The 16,141-nt window shown below is 40.0% G+C and overlaps 1 protein-coding gene across 2 annotated transcripts in view; it reads left to right on the forward strand.

Annotated features, from left to right (window-relative positions):
- The window catches only part of EPB41L4B (erythrocyte membrane protein band 4.1 like 4B), a 174,140-nt gene that overhangs the window by 42,513 nt on the left and 115,486 nt on the right, over positions 1–16,141 (forward strand). For both annotated transcript variants that reach the window (XM_049830427.1, XM_049830426.1), the window contains exon 2: positions 11,453–11,557. In XM_049830427.1, the coding sequence (XP_049686384.1) occupies positions 11,453–11,557 (105 nt within the window). The remainder of the gene's footprint in view (positions 1–11,452; positions 11,558–16,141) is intronic.

Raw genomic sequence — 16,141 nt, forward strand, 5'->3', positions numbered from 1 at the left:
CCTGTCACAGTAAACTAGGAGTGTTGCCAGCTTAATGAGTTCTGCTGAATCTCTGGAAATCACTGTGGCAATGGTGAAGTTTTCCAATGTTTCTGTGGTGGTCTGAATCAAAAGTGTGAGCTCCTATGGAGGTGGTGTTAATACACAGGTAAAATAAGCAAGCTGAAAAGCTGACAATTTAGGTTTTTACTCCTTTATGGTGCTTGGGTTTAATTTCCACTGTAGTCTTCTGGATCCTGTTTTATTTTCCTTGACATGTAAATGGCCAGAATCCATTTAATGGCATGGGGACAGGCAGGGCAGCCAAACCTCAAAGTGAAAGACAAAACTCAAACTTCCCTGCAAGTTACTACAAACTGCAGCCTACTGCAAATGGATTTTCAAATCAAACCAGATGTGGGGTAGCCTTCTAACTATTGCTGATCTATCTGTCCTCTCTGGAATGTACGTACATGCAGCGTGTACCTTTGATCATGTATTTTAATCTGTATTTTTGCCTAAAAAATTCCAAAGGCAGTCTTTCAAGGTACATCCAAAGGAAGTGCTGGCGTATGATATTTCCTCCAAGCAGGCAGCAAAAATTGCAGCTTGCAGGGAACCTGACAGGGGAGGAGTCTGACACTTGTGCAGATTTGTGGTTCCTCTTTTCTGTCTGTCTTTTTTGAAACCGTCACTTTTCCGGATTCTGATCAATACTGTGCTTTTCTGCATACTAACTATGGTGTCAGAGATTTTGTCAATAATCACTACTTTTATCTTCTCAGCCTCTTACTTACTTAGCTTGATTGGGTGACCTATTGGTTGGCATGAAATGCAAGAAATCAATTTTAGCTATAACACAGTCTTTTTGGTCCTCATGTTGACACTCAGAACTTCTAACTTGAATGTGGGTTTTCTTTAATTAAAAAAAAAATAAATGCAGACATGTCAGCCCTTGTTCATTCTTCAGAATGTGGATAAACAGAATGTTGTGCTGCCATGCCCATTTCAGTGCTGTGAGGTGTCCATTTCTCCTTCAGCTCTGAATATTTATAACCAAGCAAGAAGTTAAATTCTACAGCATGGGGATGATAATTTATCTTGTCTCATACAATTCCTGAGCAGCAGTGAGGAGATTAGACTGCTGGACTTCATTTCAATATAATAAACCTAGGTCTGCCATTATTTTTTTCTCACTGAGAAATGGCATCATCTGAGATGATTACTGTAAGCTTGAACTATTGTTGATTCTAACTTTTTTTAAATTATACTAGTAAGGTTGGTTTTTGGGTGTTTTTTTTGTTTGTTTGTTTGTTTTTAAAAAACCCACTTGGCTCTTCCTATTGCATCTTCTGTCTTTCTAGAAAGAAATGTAATTTGTAGTGATCTTCCTTAATTGCATATACTTGGCTAATTACGTTTGTATTTAAAAAGAATTATGTCTTCCTGTCTGCCCACTAAATAAAATATTTTTAGTGGCTAACTTCCCTGGTCTTTCTCTGTTTTTTAAACTGCTGGTTATAAACCTGCGGTTTAAGAGGTTTTACTGACTTTTCTGAATGTCTGGATTTCTGGCTCTCTTCAGAGAGAAGCAAATAATTGGAGTTGATTCTTTGGAGAGGTCCTGTGACTTAGTATATGAAAGAACAAAAAGTGAAGAGCGCTGAAGTCTGTTCGCTGTCTGAATAAATAGGTAACTTCTAAAAGAGTTTGTCTTTGCATTTTAAATCCATAGAGCTTCTGAGGAAGGACCACCTTAGAGCTTTGTCCTCACGTTCTAAACTCCCTTTGTGGTCACTGCTTCTATGTTTCATATCTTTGAACTTTGTTTACCAGCTGCAACTGTCAGCATGATCAATAATTAATATGATTTATATGGAAGGTTTAGTACTTTATAAGACTTTGTGCCAGATAAGGGAATAGGTAATTAATGCTAATGTTAGTTCTGCTATGAAAAGCGCCACAAATAATATGTGTTATTTCAGTTAAAAAAAAAAAAAAAGAAAAAAAGAAACAATTGAATGTGAATTATGTGAACGTGAACAGTATGCATTATTATGCTGGAGGAGAGGAGTGGTTCTAAGGAACTTAGACGTAGATAAAAGTAAATTCCTGCAGCATACATGATGCGATATTTCTAAAGGAATCTGCATGTTTTTGCTTTTACAGGTCAGCAGGTGGTGGTGGTGGTGGTAATCCTGCTGTATACACTCAAAGCGAGGATCTGTAAGGCATCGTGTAAGCTATCGGTTCTTAGAGCGGCCCTTCCAGGTTTTGCCTCCCAGCCACAACATGGCTTTGTGGCCATCTCCTTGCCCCAATACCCAACATTCAAGAAACAGCTTTTGGCATGATGGGCCCTGTACCGGGCTATACAGCGTGGCCCCAAAGTGAATGTTTGTGTGAGGAGAGGGTTTGAAAACACTGTTAGCTTAAATTAGTAGTGATGTTATACTGATGTAATTTTCCCCTATAGGCAGTTCTTTACTAGGCATATAGCTGTACGGCTACGCTGACAAACCTCTTGGGCAAGACTCGGAAACAGAACCTGTGACTTGGGTGGATGGAGTATGAGGGGCCCTGCAGGCTTTCGTTATAAAAAGTACTTCTGGCTTGTATTGCATGTATGTCTGACTGGGCATTACTGCTGGTCTTAGCTGTGTCTATGCTAGAGGAAGGTTGCCATTAGAGCCTTATCAGTAAACCATTTTATTGCAGACAGTCATAAAAATAAGTTAAAAAACAAGTTAAAAAAATTGGGAAGAGTTGAGTCAGGCACATACACATGCAAAATGTATATGAAAGACGTGTCCATATGGAAAATTTTGTTTGTACAATTGCATCTATTTAACACCATTTCTACTCATGGAGCATTCAAATGCAGACGTATAAGAAAGCAAAGATGTCTTTTTGAAACTTTGGTACTGCCATTAGCATAAGAAAGCAGAGAGTCTTTGCTAAACTCTCCTGGGATTCTCTTCTGATAGCATTTGCGTTTTTCTCCTTGTTCTCTTTTAGGTCAATTTAGCTTATGCTGGTGTTCTGTGTTATTTCTCAAATGCAATTTAAAGTCATTACCTAGAATCTTCTCTAGCTCTGCAGCAAAATGGTACTTATATTCCACCATGGTTTGTGCAGGAGGGCAATGGGCAGGTCACGCAAGGGAAGCAAAACGTTACATTATGTGTTTGATGGTATCTTCTTTTAAAGGTGTCTGCCACTTCAACACCTGCAGCTTAGCTTTATAGAGTTCTACCTCTTCCTGTGGGGATGAAGAACTGTAAATTATATTTGAAATGAAATCATGTAGGTTAAGAAGTCTCAGCATGGGTTTCTGTTCTCCTCATCCTAGCTACTTTGTGTTTCTTCAGCTGTGTGCTTGAAACTGAGGGGTATGTAGTATTTCAAGCAGTTCAGGAGGGGTAGCTGGCAGTCTAGGGGTGAAAAAGAATCATCTTTCCATGCAAATAATCATTTTTTTTATTGTGCCTCTGAGTGTACAAATGTGATGGGGTAACCTGTCTGTATCTGAAATAACAGGAGTCTGGACCTACTTCTGGAACGTAAAGTTACAAGTAAGGATTTTTATACTCCTTTGTTCTGTGGCTGATGGTAGTTTTTATCTATTGCCTGAGGATCCCATTTAGAAGTGTTGACAGTGCTTTGCTCTTGGAAGAGGTCTGTGTTGCCAGTAGTACATGTAGGTGATAGGGACAGTAAACAGAAACTCTCACCTTCATCTGAGTCCAATAAAATAAAAATGTCAGTGCTGATATTAACGTCGCCAATAGTAATTGCTTTTATAGGGCACCCATCACAGTAGTATCTGCTTGCCCTTCATGTGGCTTTTGGAGAGATTAAAGGCTCTTCAAAGACAGCATGCCCTTCAGATGACTGATGACATGATTGAAATGTAACATTGCCCTGCATAAAGGTTTCCCCACTGTGGTGGGTTAGCCTTAGCCAACAGCCAGGCTCCCACCCAGCCCTTCATTCAGTCCCCCTATCCACAGGATGGGAGAAGAAAATGTGGAGAAAAATTAGGAACAAGAAAGCTCATGGGTCAAGATAAAGACAGCTCTTTCCCAGGCTCAGATCCACTCCTTCACTCCTGGCTTTTGTACCTGCTTCCTTCTGACCGCTGCCAGTGTGTCCATTGTGGAGATGGCTGGAACCAGCTGTGTCCAGCCCTGACATCTTCCCTGAAAAAACTAAGCAAGTGATGGAATTCTCCCTTCCAGATAATGTAGGTCTTGAGACATGATAGTTTCATGCTCCTTTTTTCACTAGCAAAATGGACTTCTGACACTCTAGGTGTGCTACTATAAGTAGTTGTTGAAGGGCTGTACTATAAAGCTTAGTTAGTGAAAGTATGTATGTTGAAAACAACTGTGCAAAAGCAGCTTTCAGAAAAAGTTAGCATTATACAGATCATTTTACAAAGCTGGTCCACTTGTTGTACTTGTCCACTTGAGGAAGAGGTAGAATGTGTTTCTGAGGTGGGGAAGAAAGTGACTGGAAGCAGGGATGGGCGAACTGGCAAAGGCAAAGGAAACTCGAGGCTCACCCTTCAAATCTCACCTTCTTGAATCTGTTTTAGATTTGAAGTGTTGCTGTACATATGACATCTTCCCAACAGGTTACTTGGCATGGTTTTGGGCTCTCTAGTGATTGTTCTGCATGTAATGTAATTGCCCCTCTGCTATATTTTCTGTATATTCTCTATGATGCTGTGCTACCGTTCCAATCTTTGATTTATCTCAATGAGTTTGTACTTCATGAATAATTAAAAATATTTCCTGCATTCCTATTGCAGAGCTTGAAAACAGCGTATTATTCTTCCCCACCCTTAATTCTTTGTGGTTTGGGTTTCTTGGTTTTGTTTGTTTGTTTTTTGAATACACAAGTGACTGCCCTTACGTAGCAGGTAGGAAGCTTAGGCTGATACGAGAGTCTTGGCCAATGTCATGCTAGCATGGTAAAGGTATCGTGATCAGACTAGAAGCCCAGTGCCATTTGGGTTTAGGTAGTGCCTTGCCTGGTGCGTATAAAATATGGTGATCTATGTATTTGTTCTTGTTCAGGCTTCTCCTCTGTACTGGTTCTGTAGACTTTCTACTTTCAGTCCTTGTCCTGTGGAAAGGAGCAGAGGTGCTACTTATCATTTGCAGTCATTAATCCCCATTTCCACCTTCTTTAGCGGAGAGTGAACACTGATTATTCTTGCTGATAATTGGTGGAGAGATGAGAGTTTGAGTGCTGTTGAGAAATGCTGCTGTGCAGCAATAGTGAGGTTTACTATACCAACTCGTTGGGGATTTTTTTCTTAGTGTCTGTCTGCAAATTCTCGTTGGCATCTTAGTCACAGAAATCCAGCTCACTTGCGCTGTTATGTGCCAATCTACCCGCAGAGAGAATGTGCTTAAATGGTAGTGTGCTGTTTCTTTATATGAGGTTGCCCCTGTCCTCTTGATGGGATGTGACTTTTGAGAGTCCTAGTTTTTGAGAGTTCTATTTTTATCATAGGCTTTGAGAGTAATTTGAAGGAAGTGGCTTGGTTTGTTGGTTGGGGGTTTTTTTGCTTTGGTGTTTGCTGTTTTTTGAGGCGTTCTTTAACTTTGCCTGTAAGCTTCTTTTGCTTAGAAAATAGCAATTTTAGTTTGGGGCCTTGACAAAAATGACTGGGAGCAAAATGATTGTGCTTTCAAGGTTATAATAAGTAAATGCTATACAGGGGATTTTTTGTCTTCCATTGAAGGGCTGGGGTTTTGGTGGTATATGTATGCATTTTGCATTTTTTGTTGTTTTGGGTTTTTCTTGCTGGTTAAGGGGAGGTTAAGGTGATTTTGGCTCTTGTTTTTTAGCTAATTCTTCAAAGGGGCTAGAATGAATTTTGTTCTGCTTCAGCTGAAAGTTCAAATGCATCAGTTGCATTTTCTTCTGGGCACGTTCAGGAATGCTTCTTGTTTCTATGGTCTGTACTACATTTAAACATAATTTGCATGCAGTAGCAGGCTCTGAAGCAATGCTGCTGTTACTGCCATGACAGGGTGAGAGGCTTAATGGTCATTTGAACAGTGTCACATTTTCAAGTGAGCTTGGAGCCAGAACTGAAAACTTGAGTCAATGGTTGACTGGTAAGAAAATAACCTAATATCTTCACGTAGCTCGAGCAAGTTAGTCTCGTGGAAGTATGATGTGTTAAGAAATAACTTGCTTTTCTTTTAGTCTTAACACTGAATTTTTTGTATATTGAAAGAAAGCAAGATTTGCATAATTTCAAGCACAAAAATGCAACTCTCTCCACATTCTTAAGAATCTGTTCATTAGGTCCCCTAGCAGGAGAGTGGGACAGGCACCAAGGTCATGGCTAGTTTGCAGAGAGCAGCATGCCCTCTGCAGAGTGTCATCTCTTGGAACTTGATGACTTTGATGGTACTACCTATAGCAGCATTGCTGGGATGGATAGTGTGGTTTTCAGTGCAGCTTTTGCAAGCCCAGCCATGGCCTCAAATGCGTACTCGGCTAAAGCTGTTAGGTATGATAGCAATCGTGCTGTATAATATGCAGCTCTTTTCAGTTAAGAGCTAGCTCTGATGTGCCTACAAGAGTCAGGATCCGAAGGATGACTTCACTGTAGTCACATACCCCCCAGTGACCCAGTTTAGAGGGCACAGAGGATGATGTCTGTCCCACCCTCTTCCCAAGGGACCTCATGAACAGATTTATAAGGATATAGAAAGAGTTGCATTTTTGTGCTTAAAATGATGCAAATGCTGCTTTCTTTGAGTATAGGTGAATGTGTTTGAGAAACCAAGGGCTTGACTATCTAGAAGCATGCAAGTTAAAGGACAGGTGATAACGAGTACCAGAAGTCAAGGCTAATTAGAAACCCGGATGGCTTTATGCATATTTAGCCCATAGTATGTCTGAAATTCTGGGAAACAACATTGCCAGTGATTGTTAAAAGGCAAAGCGAATTCTCACTGCTAAGGAACATTGCCAGCAGATAAAGCCTTAGTTGTAGGGTTGAAAAACGAGTTCATAGCAGTTTGGATGTAAGGGGACCGAGCAGAATGTACCGAGCTACACAATTCCAGCAAATGCCAAGGAGAGGAAATGCTGATGCCACCAGAGTTAGAGCAATATCAGGCCTGTGGAGCAGAGAATTGCTTGCTACAAATGCTCCTTTACTAACTTAATAGAAACCAAAATTTGGGGTCTGTGACCATGACATCATAGCAGCCCACTCTGGGAAAAATATTTGATGTATTGCAGAATACGAAATCCTGTGCTTTCTTTAGAAAAAGAAACTAAATCTGCCCTACCTACTCATTTCTGCTACTACTCACTATTCCGTTTGGGACACGTTACAGTTAATTGGCTTTGACTTTTTTCTTGGCAGGAGTTTATTTGCCTGTTTTTTGTTATCGTTTTGCCAACTTGCAGGCTTTTCCATGTACCTCCTAGCCTATTTGACAAGTTTTCTCAAGCACAACTTCAGCTATTTCTGAAAACTGTCAATAGTTCGTTTGTAATGCTGTAATCTGAGCTGTCTCGTATGACTCAACAATTTCAGCCACTCCATTTGGGTTCATGTAAATGCACTGCACCTGGTTGCTACGTACTGCACTTCAGTTTGGGGAAGGTGTGCACAGAAGCTGTCCAGCTTTGCTGTGTGTGCTCTGAGAGCAATCGATGGCATTCTTGCACTGTATCTGCACTAAAATGGGACTTTTCTGGCTTGGATGTCCCCTTTTCATGCCCTTTGGCAAAAACCTTTCAAACGACTCTGGAACAGCTAAAATCAACACTGATCAGCCTGTTTAGACAGAGCCAGTTGGTGTAAAATGTCCCTGGCTGATGAATTTGCCTTTTCCCTCATGCCCACCAAAAGCATGTTAAAACCTGTTGCCTATTCACATGTCAAGTCTGGCAGAGTTTCTAATGAGAGAAGTTAATCTCTGTTTTGTCAGGTTTTAGCTGACAAGAATTTCCGTAGTTTCCCTGAGACTGGAAGTCTTTGGCAGCTAAAAAGTTAACCTACTCGAAATGTGGGCCATGCAGCTGTGGCTGTGGCTCTGCAAGGTGCTTTATACCCATGCTGATTTGAGTCCTTGTAGGAGAACCCAGCAATAAATTCTCATTAAAAGTAAAAGTTTTCTTTGGTGCTATGATTCATGGTCCCAAAGAAAATATGATGGGGGGGTTATTTAAGAAGGGCTTCCAGGGTACAGAGTGGAGGAAACTGGCATGACTGCCAGGCAGGGCAGGGCTGACTGACATGAGAAACACCTTTTATTTTCCCTTTCAGTAGTTGCTCATTATCGTAGAGCTTCCCAACCTGCAAATGTAATTTAGTCTTTCTAGGTTTCTTCAAGGACAAAGAGGCAAAAAGGAGCAGAAGTGACTGCCTCATGCTAGTTCAGTTTTAGCTTGGGTGGCAGCTGTATCTTTGTTTGTAAGCCTGATGTTTGAAATGCCCCCCCTCCAGTGTTTGCCTGTGAGGTTTCATGGTGCTCACACAAGTTCTCCTGGGTTCCAAGGAACACTCCACCGAAAACTGGCAGCAGTTTAATTGTTGCTTAAAAAAAACCAAAACACACAAAAAAATCCTGACCAAAAAAACCCGCAGCCGCAAAACCAAACAAGGTTTTGCAACTTTCCTTAGATCACTGTTCCCAATTGTAGCAACTTTTGTAATGATAAAGTATTAACTGTATATAGTAGTATATGTATATTGTTTGTTGCCATATTCTCCCTTTTTTGAGATGTAAGTTATGCAGGTCTTTTATATCTGACAGTTCTGAACCATCTGTCTAGCAAGGTAGGACTGTCAAATATTCTTAGTTTATGGTTGGGTTTTTTTAGACGTATCTTCAAAAAATATGCACTAGTCAAAGGTCTATAGAGACAGTGTGATTTATTAAATTGCAACTGATTAGATCTACTATGAAAATTTTCTTGTATGAAATCAGTTTCATATTGTTTATGTGGTACCAGGTTTTGAAAGAGGAAGCGTTTTTTTTAGCTTCTGTGTTATCTAGAAGGAGGGGACGAGGCAAAGACTGAAAATCGAAAGTTTCTCATAATATGGACATGTTTTCCATTAGAGACCACTTCTATGCATATGTAAATACTGAGGAAAACCCCTTCTATTTTTCCTACACCACCCATTTCATTCAATGCACAGGTACCAATTTATAAGTCCTCAATCTGACTCCCTAGATTGTCAGGCAGTGAAGAGGCAGAAGAAAGGAGAACAGGTCATCCTTTACTGTCAGTAGAGGAAAGGAGTTAGTCACTTTTATCTCCCCCTTTAGTGTAACATCTCAAAGGTTTTTTGTCAGCAATTTGTTGGCTGCAGAAGCTTTATCATCTAAGTGGTATGAGTTGCTGGGAAAGCTCATTTACTGACAAGTTAAATGTTATGATCTCCTGTAAGCGATGTATGTAATACTGCATTTTATGGTCTAGCCGTGCAGTGCAGAGCTATTCTCCGTGTAACACGTATGTTGAACATTAACTACTATTTGGGTACAGAAGGTGGAGTGTGCTCTCTCTGTTTTCTATTGGGTGTGTGGCAGTTGAAGATAAACGTGCTGGCAGTTAATGCCATAAAGCAAGCAACCAGGAACAGAGTGATTGTAGGGCATCAAATCAGTTTTTTCTACTTTTGTGAATTTCTCATGTCTTGCCGTTTCTTTTTTTATTGCTTTGGAGGGTTTCCTCTTCCCTCATTCGAGCAGAATCAGTTTAAATTCTGTTGTGCTTTGGTTTGGCTTCTTCTAACAAGTGCTGAATTTACTACATATGAGAAAATACATTCTGGATAAGTTTTAGCAATCTTTTTGTTTGGTTTATAGCAATTATTGTACATCTAAAGGTGATGGTTTCTTTAGCAGTGTACTGCTTTAAGAAGCTGTTGTATTCTCATCTGCTTTTAATAGCATGTTGAACTTTGATTAAGAATGGCTATTATCTACCTCTTGTTCCTCCAAAATAATAAAGCAGTATCTTATGATGATAATTTAATGCTTGTTTTAAGTTTTTATGCAGCTTGTTTTAATGGAGCTCCTAATACTGTTCCTGAAATTTGATAAGCTTCGATTTCAGTGCTTCTGCTTTGTTAGTAAAAAAACAAACCCAAAACCTCAAATAAAACTTGCTACCTACACCTAAGCTTGCTTGACCTTGGAAAAATAGAGAGAGGTGAAAGTCTTCATCTTGTCTGTTGCTGGAAAAGACAGATTTTAGATAGCTTGGAATCCTGGACAGGAGTTCTGCGTGTTCCATTTGATGCTGTTTTTGTGCAGAAGGCCAAAGTGAAGGAACTGAATGCTGTTTAGCTCTCCTTCAGCTGAAATCAGGGATTTTTGCTACATTTTGGGATGAAGTGGTAATGCCTAATATGTTAGAGCTTTAAAAAAAAATATTAAAAAAAAAAAAAGGATATGTGAGGGACAGCAGGCACATGAGTGGTTCCAGATCTGTACTTTCCTGTGTAGAATACACCTGTAGCTTCAGTTTCTCACTGAGATTTATGATCAGCTCATGTATTTTTAGCCACGGGGGTTTTTTTGCTCAGAAACTTGAAAACTTCCTTCCCCAAGTAACACAGCAGGGTTTGCATGAAAAATTGGTTTGTTATTCCCACTTTCTCCTACCAACCTGTAACCTCCAAGCTTTGTTGCTTCTAGTGTTTGAAGTTGAAACACTGGGTATCCAAATTCTTGGCTTAACCTCAGAAAAGGTACACAGGCCAATGCAGCCTAGCTTTAAGATCAGCTAACTTGTCTACCCATAGCCCATGATTAGGGTTAGTTTTGTTTCCATGCCTATGTGTTTCAGATGGCATGACGAGTAAGAATTGTAGCTCCCCCCCCCCTCCCCCCCTTTTTTCTGTTTCTCCATTTAAAGACTGTAAATGTGATTGCATTTAGCAACATTATGGAAAGATTGTTATCAAATGCCATTAATTTTCCTCATAGTGCTCTTCAAGTCTTCAAGCTGTCCAGAATTTATTTTGCAGCTTGAGTGGTGGTATGGCACTGCATGACTGCAGTTGATATGTGGTAACAACCAGCAGATTTAAGGCAGTGTGTCAAGCAAGCTTTTCCTGGAGAATTTGGCTTCCTGGGGTTTAAAATGTGACTTAGGACACTTACAGGACATAAGCCTTTCCTTTCTCTCCTACGCTTTGAGTTACAGTGAACTTTGAAAATTTTCATTGAGAGTAAAGTCTGATGCTGTTGAAATAGCTGCAGGCAGCAGCAACATATCACCGTATCTTTCTTGAAGAAAATAAAAAAGAAATGTCAATACAATTCTTTAGAATAAAAAGTATTACTCTTTAGATATTATTTTCCATTGTGCATCTCCTTTCCCCCATTTGAACTTAAAAAGAAACCTGTTCAAACAAACCAACCTGCACCCACCCATTAAAAAAAAACTACTTTCTTCTCTGTTACAGAAAAATGCAAAGGGACAGGAGTTGTTTGACCAGATTGTATATCATTTGGACCTTGTGGAAACTGATTACTTTGGCCTACAATTCATGGATGCTTCCCAGGTTACAGTAAGTATAACTTCAGTTAATTTTTATGTTCTGCAGCAGTTAGTGTTGCCTATTATAAATGTATTACTGGTGCAGTTTCATGGAGAGATGCAGGCCTTAGGGGATATACTGCTGAAACAACTAGTATCACGTTTGGTTCTTGTACATAAAGCCAAGATTTTGAAATCAGTCATGTGTCATTATATATCATATGCACATGACTTGATTGCACATAAGTGAAGCAGCAATATTTGTGGGTGAAGAAAAATGTGCTTTATGTTTAGTAGACTCACAGTATTGAGTTAATGGGTTAAATCTCTTGCAAGCAAGGGCTTCTTGTAACTCCTATCTTTGCTGTTCCATGCACAGATTATGTTGCTCTGTAGATTTACTTTCATTTACAATAGAGAAAAATTTTCCTTCTCCCCTATCCTGTGACCTCCAGCATCTACAGGTAGAAGGAGGAGGAAAAAAAAAAAAGGAATATATTTACAGATGCAAGTTGATAGACATATTAATAAGATAGGGTTAAAAGACTGCAACCTTGTGGTTAAACTGTATTGCTATATATTTAATTTTTTCCTTTGTCTGTTCACCTTGCATGCTGAGGTATTGGTATGACAGCAGCCTGGGTTGTGGATAGAGACTATGCAGACTTAGAAAATAAGTGTTTGCTTTTAGGCTATCTGGTCAGTACATAGATGTTTTTTTCCATTTTATTCTGTGCTATTAGAATAAAATGATGGGAAAATGTAGCTGCAATATTGACATCTTGTGAGATGTAGGTTCTAACTTTATAATCTCAGAATTCTCAGCTTTACTCTCTAGCAAGCTTGGGTCAATGTGATTAGGTCAGATCAGTGTTTTATCAGCTGCACTATCATCTGTGTTTTACCAATGACTTTAAACAAGAAACAGGAAACCTGTCCAGATACTATAATGACTTGATATTGAGAAAGGGAATCTATGCTTTTGGGGAAGAGAAAACTGGTATTTTCTATTTAACCGTTATCCTGATATGCCAGTTAATTTAAGGGTATCTATTTATCACTGGAAACTGATGTTTGAATGAAGTATGTCCATAATGGGTTTGGGGTTTTTAGGAAGTTTAGTGTGTGTGTGCCTGATAAAACTTATATTACGTAAATTGTGTGTCCTTTTATGATGGATCTGATCATGAGGACAGAGCTAATAGAGCAGAGCCTGCTCATAATAGAAAAAACAGATTGTATTGTCACTGATTGTCAAATCGCCTAATTGGGAACTTGATAGCTAGTTACCTAGCAAGGAGTTCTCTAATGTTTTGAAAGAAGGGAAGCAGAAAGGGAGAGCAAAACATCCCTTTCTAGCAAGAAAGAGGGCAGATCAGAAGCAGAAGACCTGGCAGAGGAAGCAGAGAATGCTCATTTTCTTATATATTTGCAAAACTGAAGGGCTCTTTTGAATGGTAAGAAAAATGAATCAGAGGTGTGAACAAGTCTGTTTTCCATAGATAGCTCTATCCCTGGTGTTCAGGGCAAAATGTGCCTATATGTGCAATCGTTTTAGCTTGCTTTGTGTGCAATTTCTTTGCTCTGTTGTAGTGGGGGGAAGTAAATCATGGCATCTACAGTTACAGGAAGGATAAGGGCTATGAGAAGCTTGGGGGGGGGTGGGGGGTGGCTAAGAAAGCCAACACTGGTTGCAGGGTCTTGGTAGTAGGGTTATAGTTTCCTGGATTAAGAGGAGTGTTGAGGGCAGAGTTCTTCACCTTCACTGGAGTGCAAGGCTGAAAGCTCTCATTTGTTTTGGTTTTTTGTTGTTTTCTTTTTTTGTCTGGCTTAAACTGGGCAGAGTAGAGTTTAGAAGGCTTCAAGGCACAAGCTTTTATCTTCCCCAGCACCCTGTGCAAAAAGGTTCCATGCTTTAATAGCCTTCCTTGGTCTGTTTTGAACTTGTGACCCACTCATTTCATTTGCATAGCAATTAATGCATAGCCTCCATGTGCTTCTGCTTAGTGCCAGCCCAGCCACACAGTGGCAATTGCGGGACTGGCAGATTAAAGTTGTATAAATTCCTTGAGGCTCTAAGCCTTTGTCTTTATTAGGTATTGTTAAGTGCTAAACATCTTTAAGCCACTATTATAAATAAGAGAGCGCGGAATAGTCTTTGAATAGTGGAGATTGCTTCTGTGTGCTTCAAGGCCAGCAGCTTTTGAGTGCACTGTGTTCTTGCAGTCCTGTAACATTGCCAAAGAGTCAGGACAAGCAGTGTTGATAGCTGTGATTTAGAAAAGAAAATCATGATTAGGGCTTATCTGCTTTGAAAGAGAAAACGACTTTATTTGTTTGAGCAGCTTATTTTTAATACCTCCCCCCAAAAAATTTTCAATATAACCAAAAAAACATAAAGTTGTGGAAGGCAAGATGTCAGCAGTAAGGCAGAAAATACTGTAAAGTCTATTCAGTGAGCTCTGCATCAGTTTGTATCTTGTACTCTGAAGATATCCATGAATAGAAGGATGTAGACAATCATCTAGTAGTTTATTCTAAAGCAGAGCTTTGGGTACTGCTGTATTTTTAAGTTATCTGATATTAACTCCAGAAGTAGATATACTTGAGGGGGAGAGGAGTTGTTAAGTGTTGTTAGTGTGTGGAAGAACTTGATGTAGTAGAAAACTTCTGTTCATAAGTGGGGTTTAAAAAGCAGCACAGATACACTGCCTGCTGATGTTCAGCACCTTGACTGATCACAGTTTATAGGTTATAGTGAGGAATAAAGCTGCATCTTACTATAGTTGCATTATAAGTGCTTTGGACCAACCCTTTTTTTCTACCAGACTCAGTAACAAAACTCCTGAGACTTAGCATTCTGCAGCTGTTCTACTGGTGGTTCTTTCATTGTTCTCATCCATTTTTAATTTCTGTTTTCGTGTATGTTTTGCATAATATGGTAGTACAGTGGGACATATGCATATATTGGAGGTGTGTGCTCAAAAACTTTACTTTTTGTGCCATTGAAAAAGGTTGGAGACCACTGCTCTAGGACAGCTGTAATGAGTCTGGGAGCATTCTAAAGCCCTTCAAATGTTTCCATCATCTTGTAGTAAAAACCCTGCTCTGCTTTTCTGTTCCTCCTGTATGTGGAAGAGAGGGAAGGGGGCACGGGGAAGGAGGAGTGAAGGAAGGAAGTGAGAATCAAAGAAATAATTTCTTGTTCAGCTGTTACAGGACTACAACAGAGAAGCAGTGCTTGGGGTGATAAAAGTGTCACTCTTATATAGGAGATCTCTGCAGTGGTTTAGAGGAAATGTAAAGCTTATTGGGTTTTTAATTACTTTTACTATGGTGTGTGTGTTCTAGCAAAGCAGGAAGCCTTGAAAGCTTTAGTCAAGGTTGGAAATAGCAATAATAAAAACTTGTGAGACCATACTATCCAAGTTGAGTTGCCACGAGAAAGTATTTTATTCATCTTTGCAGAAATTGGTCATGTGCAACATATTCTATGCAGTTGTCTGTGCTGTGATAGCAAAACACGGATACCCTCCCAGCCCCCCGTTTTACAGGAATTCAGAACAGGAGGATTGTGCATGTTGATTAGCTTGGAACTTGCTTCTGTTTCTCTCATGACTTAGTTTCTGATCACAAGTACAACTACAGAGTAATTGAGGGGGAAAAAGATTTAAGATACAGCTTTAAATTTATTTTTTTTCTTTTTACAACTGAGCTGCTATAATCTTTGCATTATCAAACTTTAGTTGGGAATGCATGGAAGCAAAAGAATTAAAATGCCACTTTTCTTACATGCGTCTCAGTGATCCTCTAAGTCCTTTATGTCCGATCTCTAATGCCACAAAAGCCCCTTGGCTTAAAGGAGGTCCATATGGTATGGCTGTTCCCAGCTGGGTAGATAGACTGTGCTTTGCAGCCAGTTGAGCCATTTTGAGGGTGTGTGCACACACCCAATGTATCTGGCACATTGGGAAGCACTGGATTTACAGCGTGTGTACAGCAAGACTTTTGTGTGAGGACAGCCCATGCCTCCTGCAGGTGCCCATGGCTATGATGGAGGCCAGGGTTCCCTGGGGAAATGAGAGCCAGGATCGACCTGCAGTAAATTGACCTCTCAAGCCGCATTTTCATCTGAACTTCTTAATATTGACCAATTCCTAAATTGGTTTTTGATTCATTTGCTGTGAGAGGTGAGAAGACAATGGAGGGAGGAGATGGAAAAGAGCACATAGAAACTAAAATGGGCTTTCGTGAAAGCAGTGTTCCAAGTACAAAAATAGAAGGAAAAAAACCGGGACAAGAACTGTGTTGCCCAGACTGGTCCTAACCAGCAGCAATGTGTTAGGACCCACTGATCTGGACACTGAGATGCTCACCCGTATGGAAGGTGGCCTTGTGGCCAGGTTTTACTGGGAGGGTCAGGATCATGTGTGCTTTGCAACCTAAGTTTTCAAGAATGCAGTGTGAGGGTGGGGGGGGGGTGAAGCAAGCTGGATAACAAAGTATAATACTCGAATGCCTTTGTTTTCTCTACACATCATGAACTAGACTCCTGGATGTTTCAGCAGGTATTGGGTCAGGGTCTTGGAGGGACTTGGTGCTTCATGACTGCCTC

The sequence above is a fragment of the Accipiter gentilis genome, chromosome 27 (assembly GCF_929443795.1).
Source record: "Accipiter gentilis chromosome 27, bAccGen1.1, whole genome shotgun sequence".
In the NCBI taxonomy this organism is placed as follows: domain Eukaryota; kingdom Metazoa; phylum Chordata; class Aves; order Accipitriformes; family Accipitridae; genus Astur; species Astur gentilis.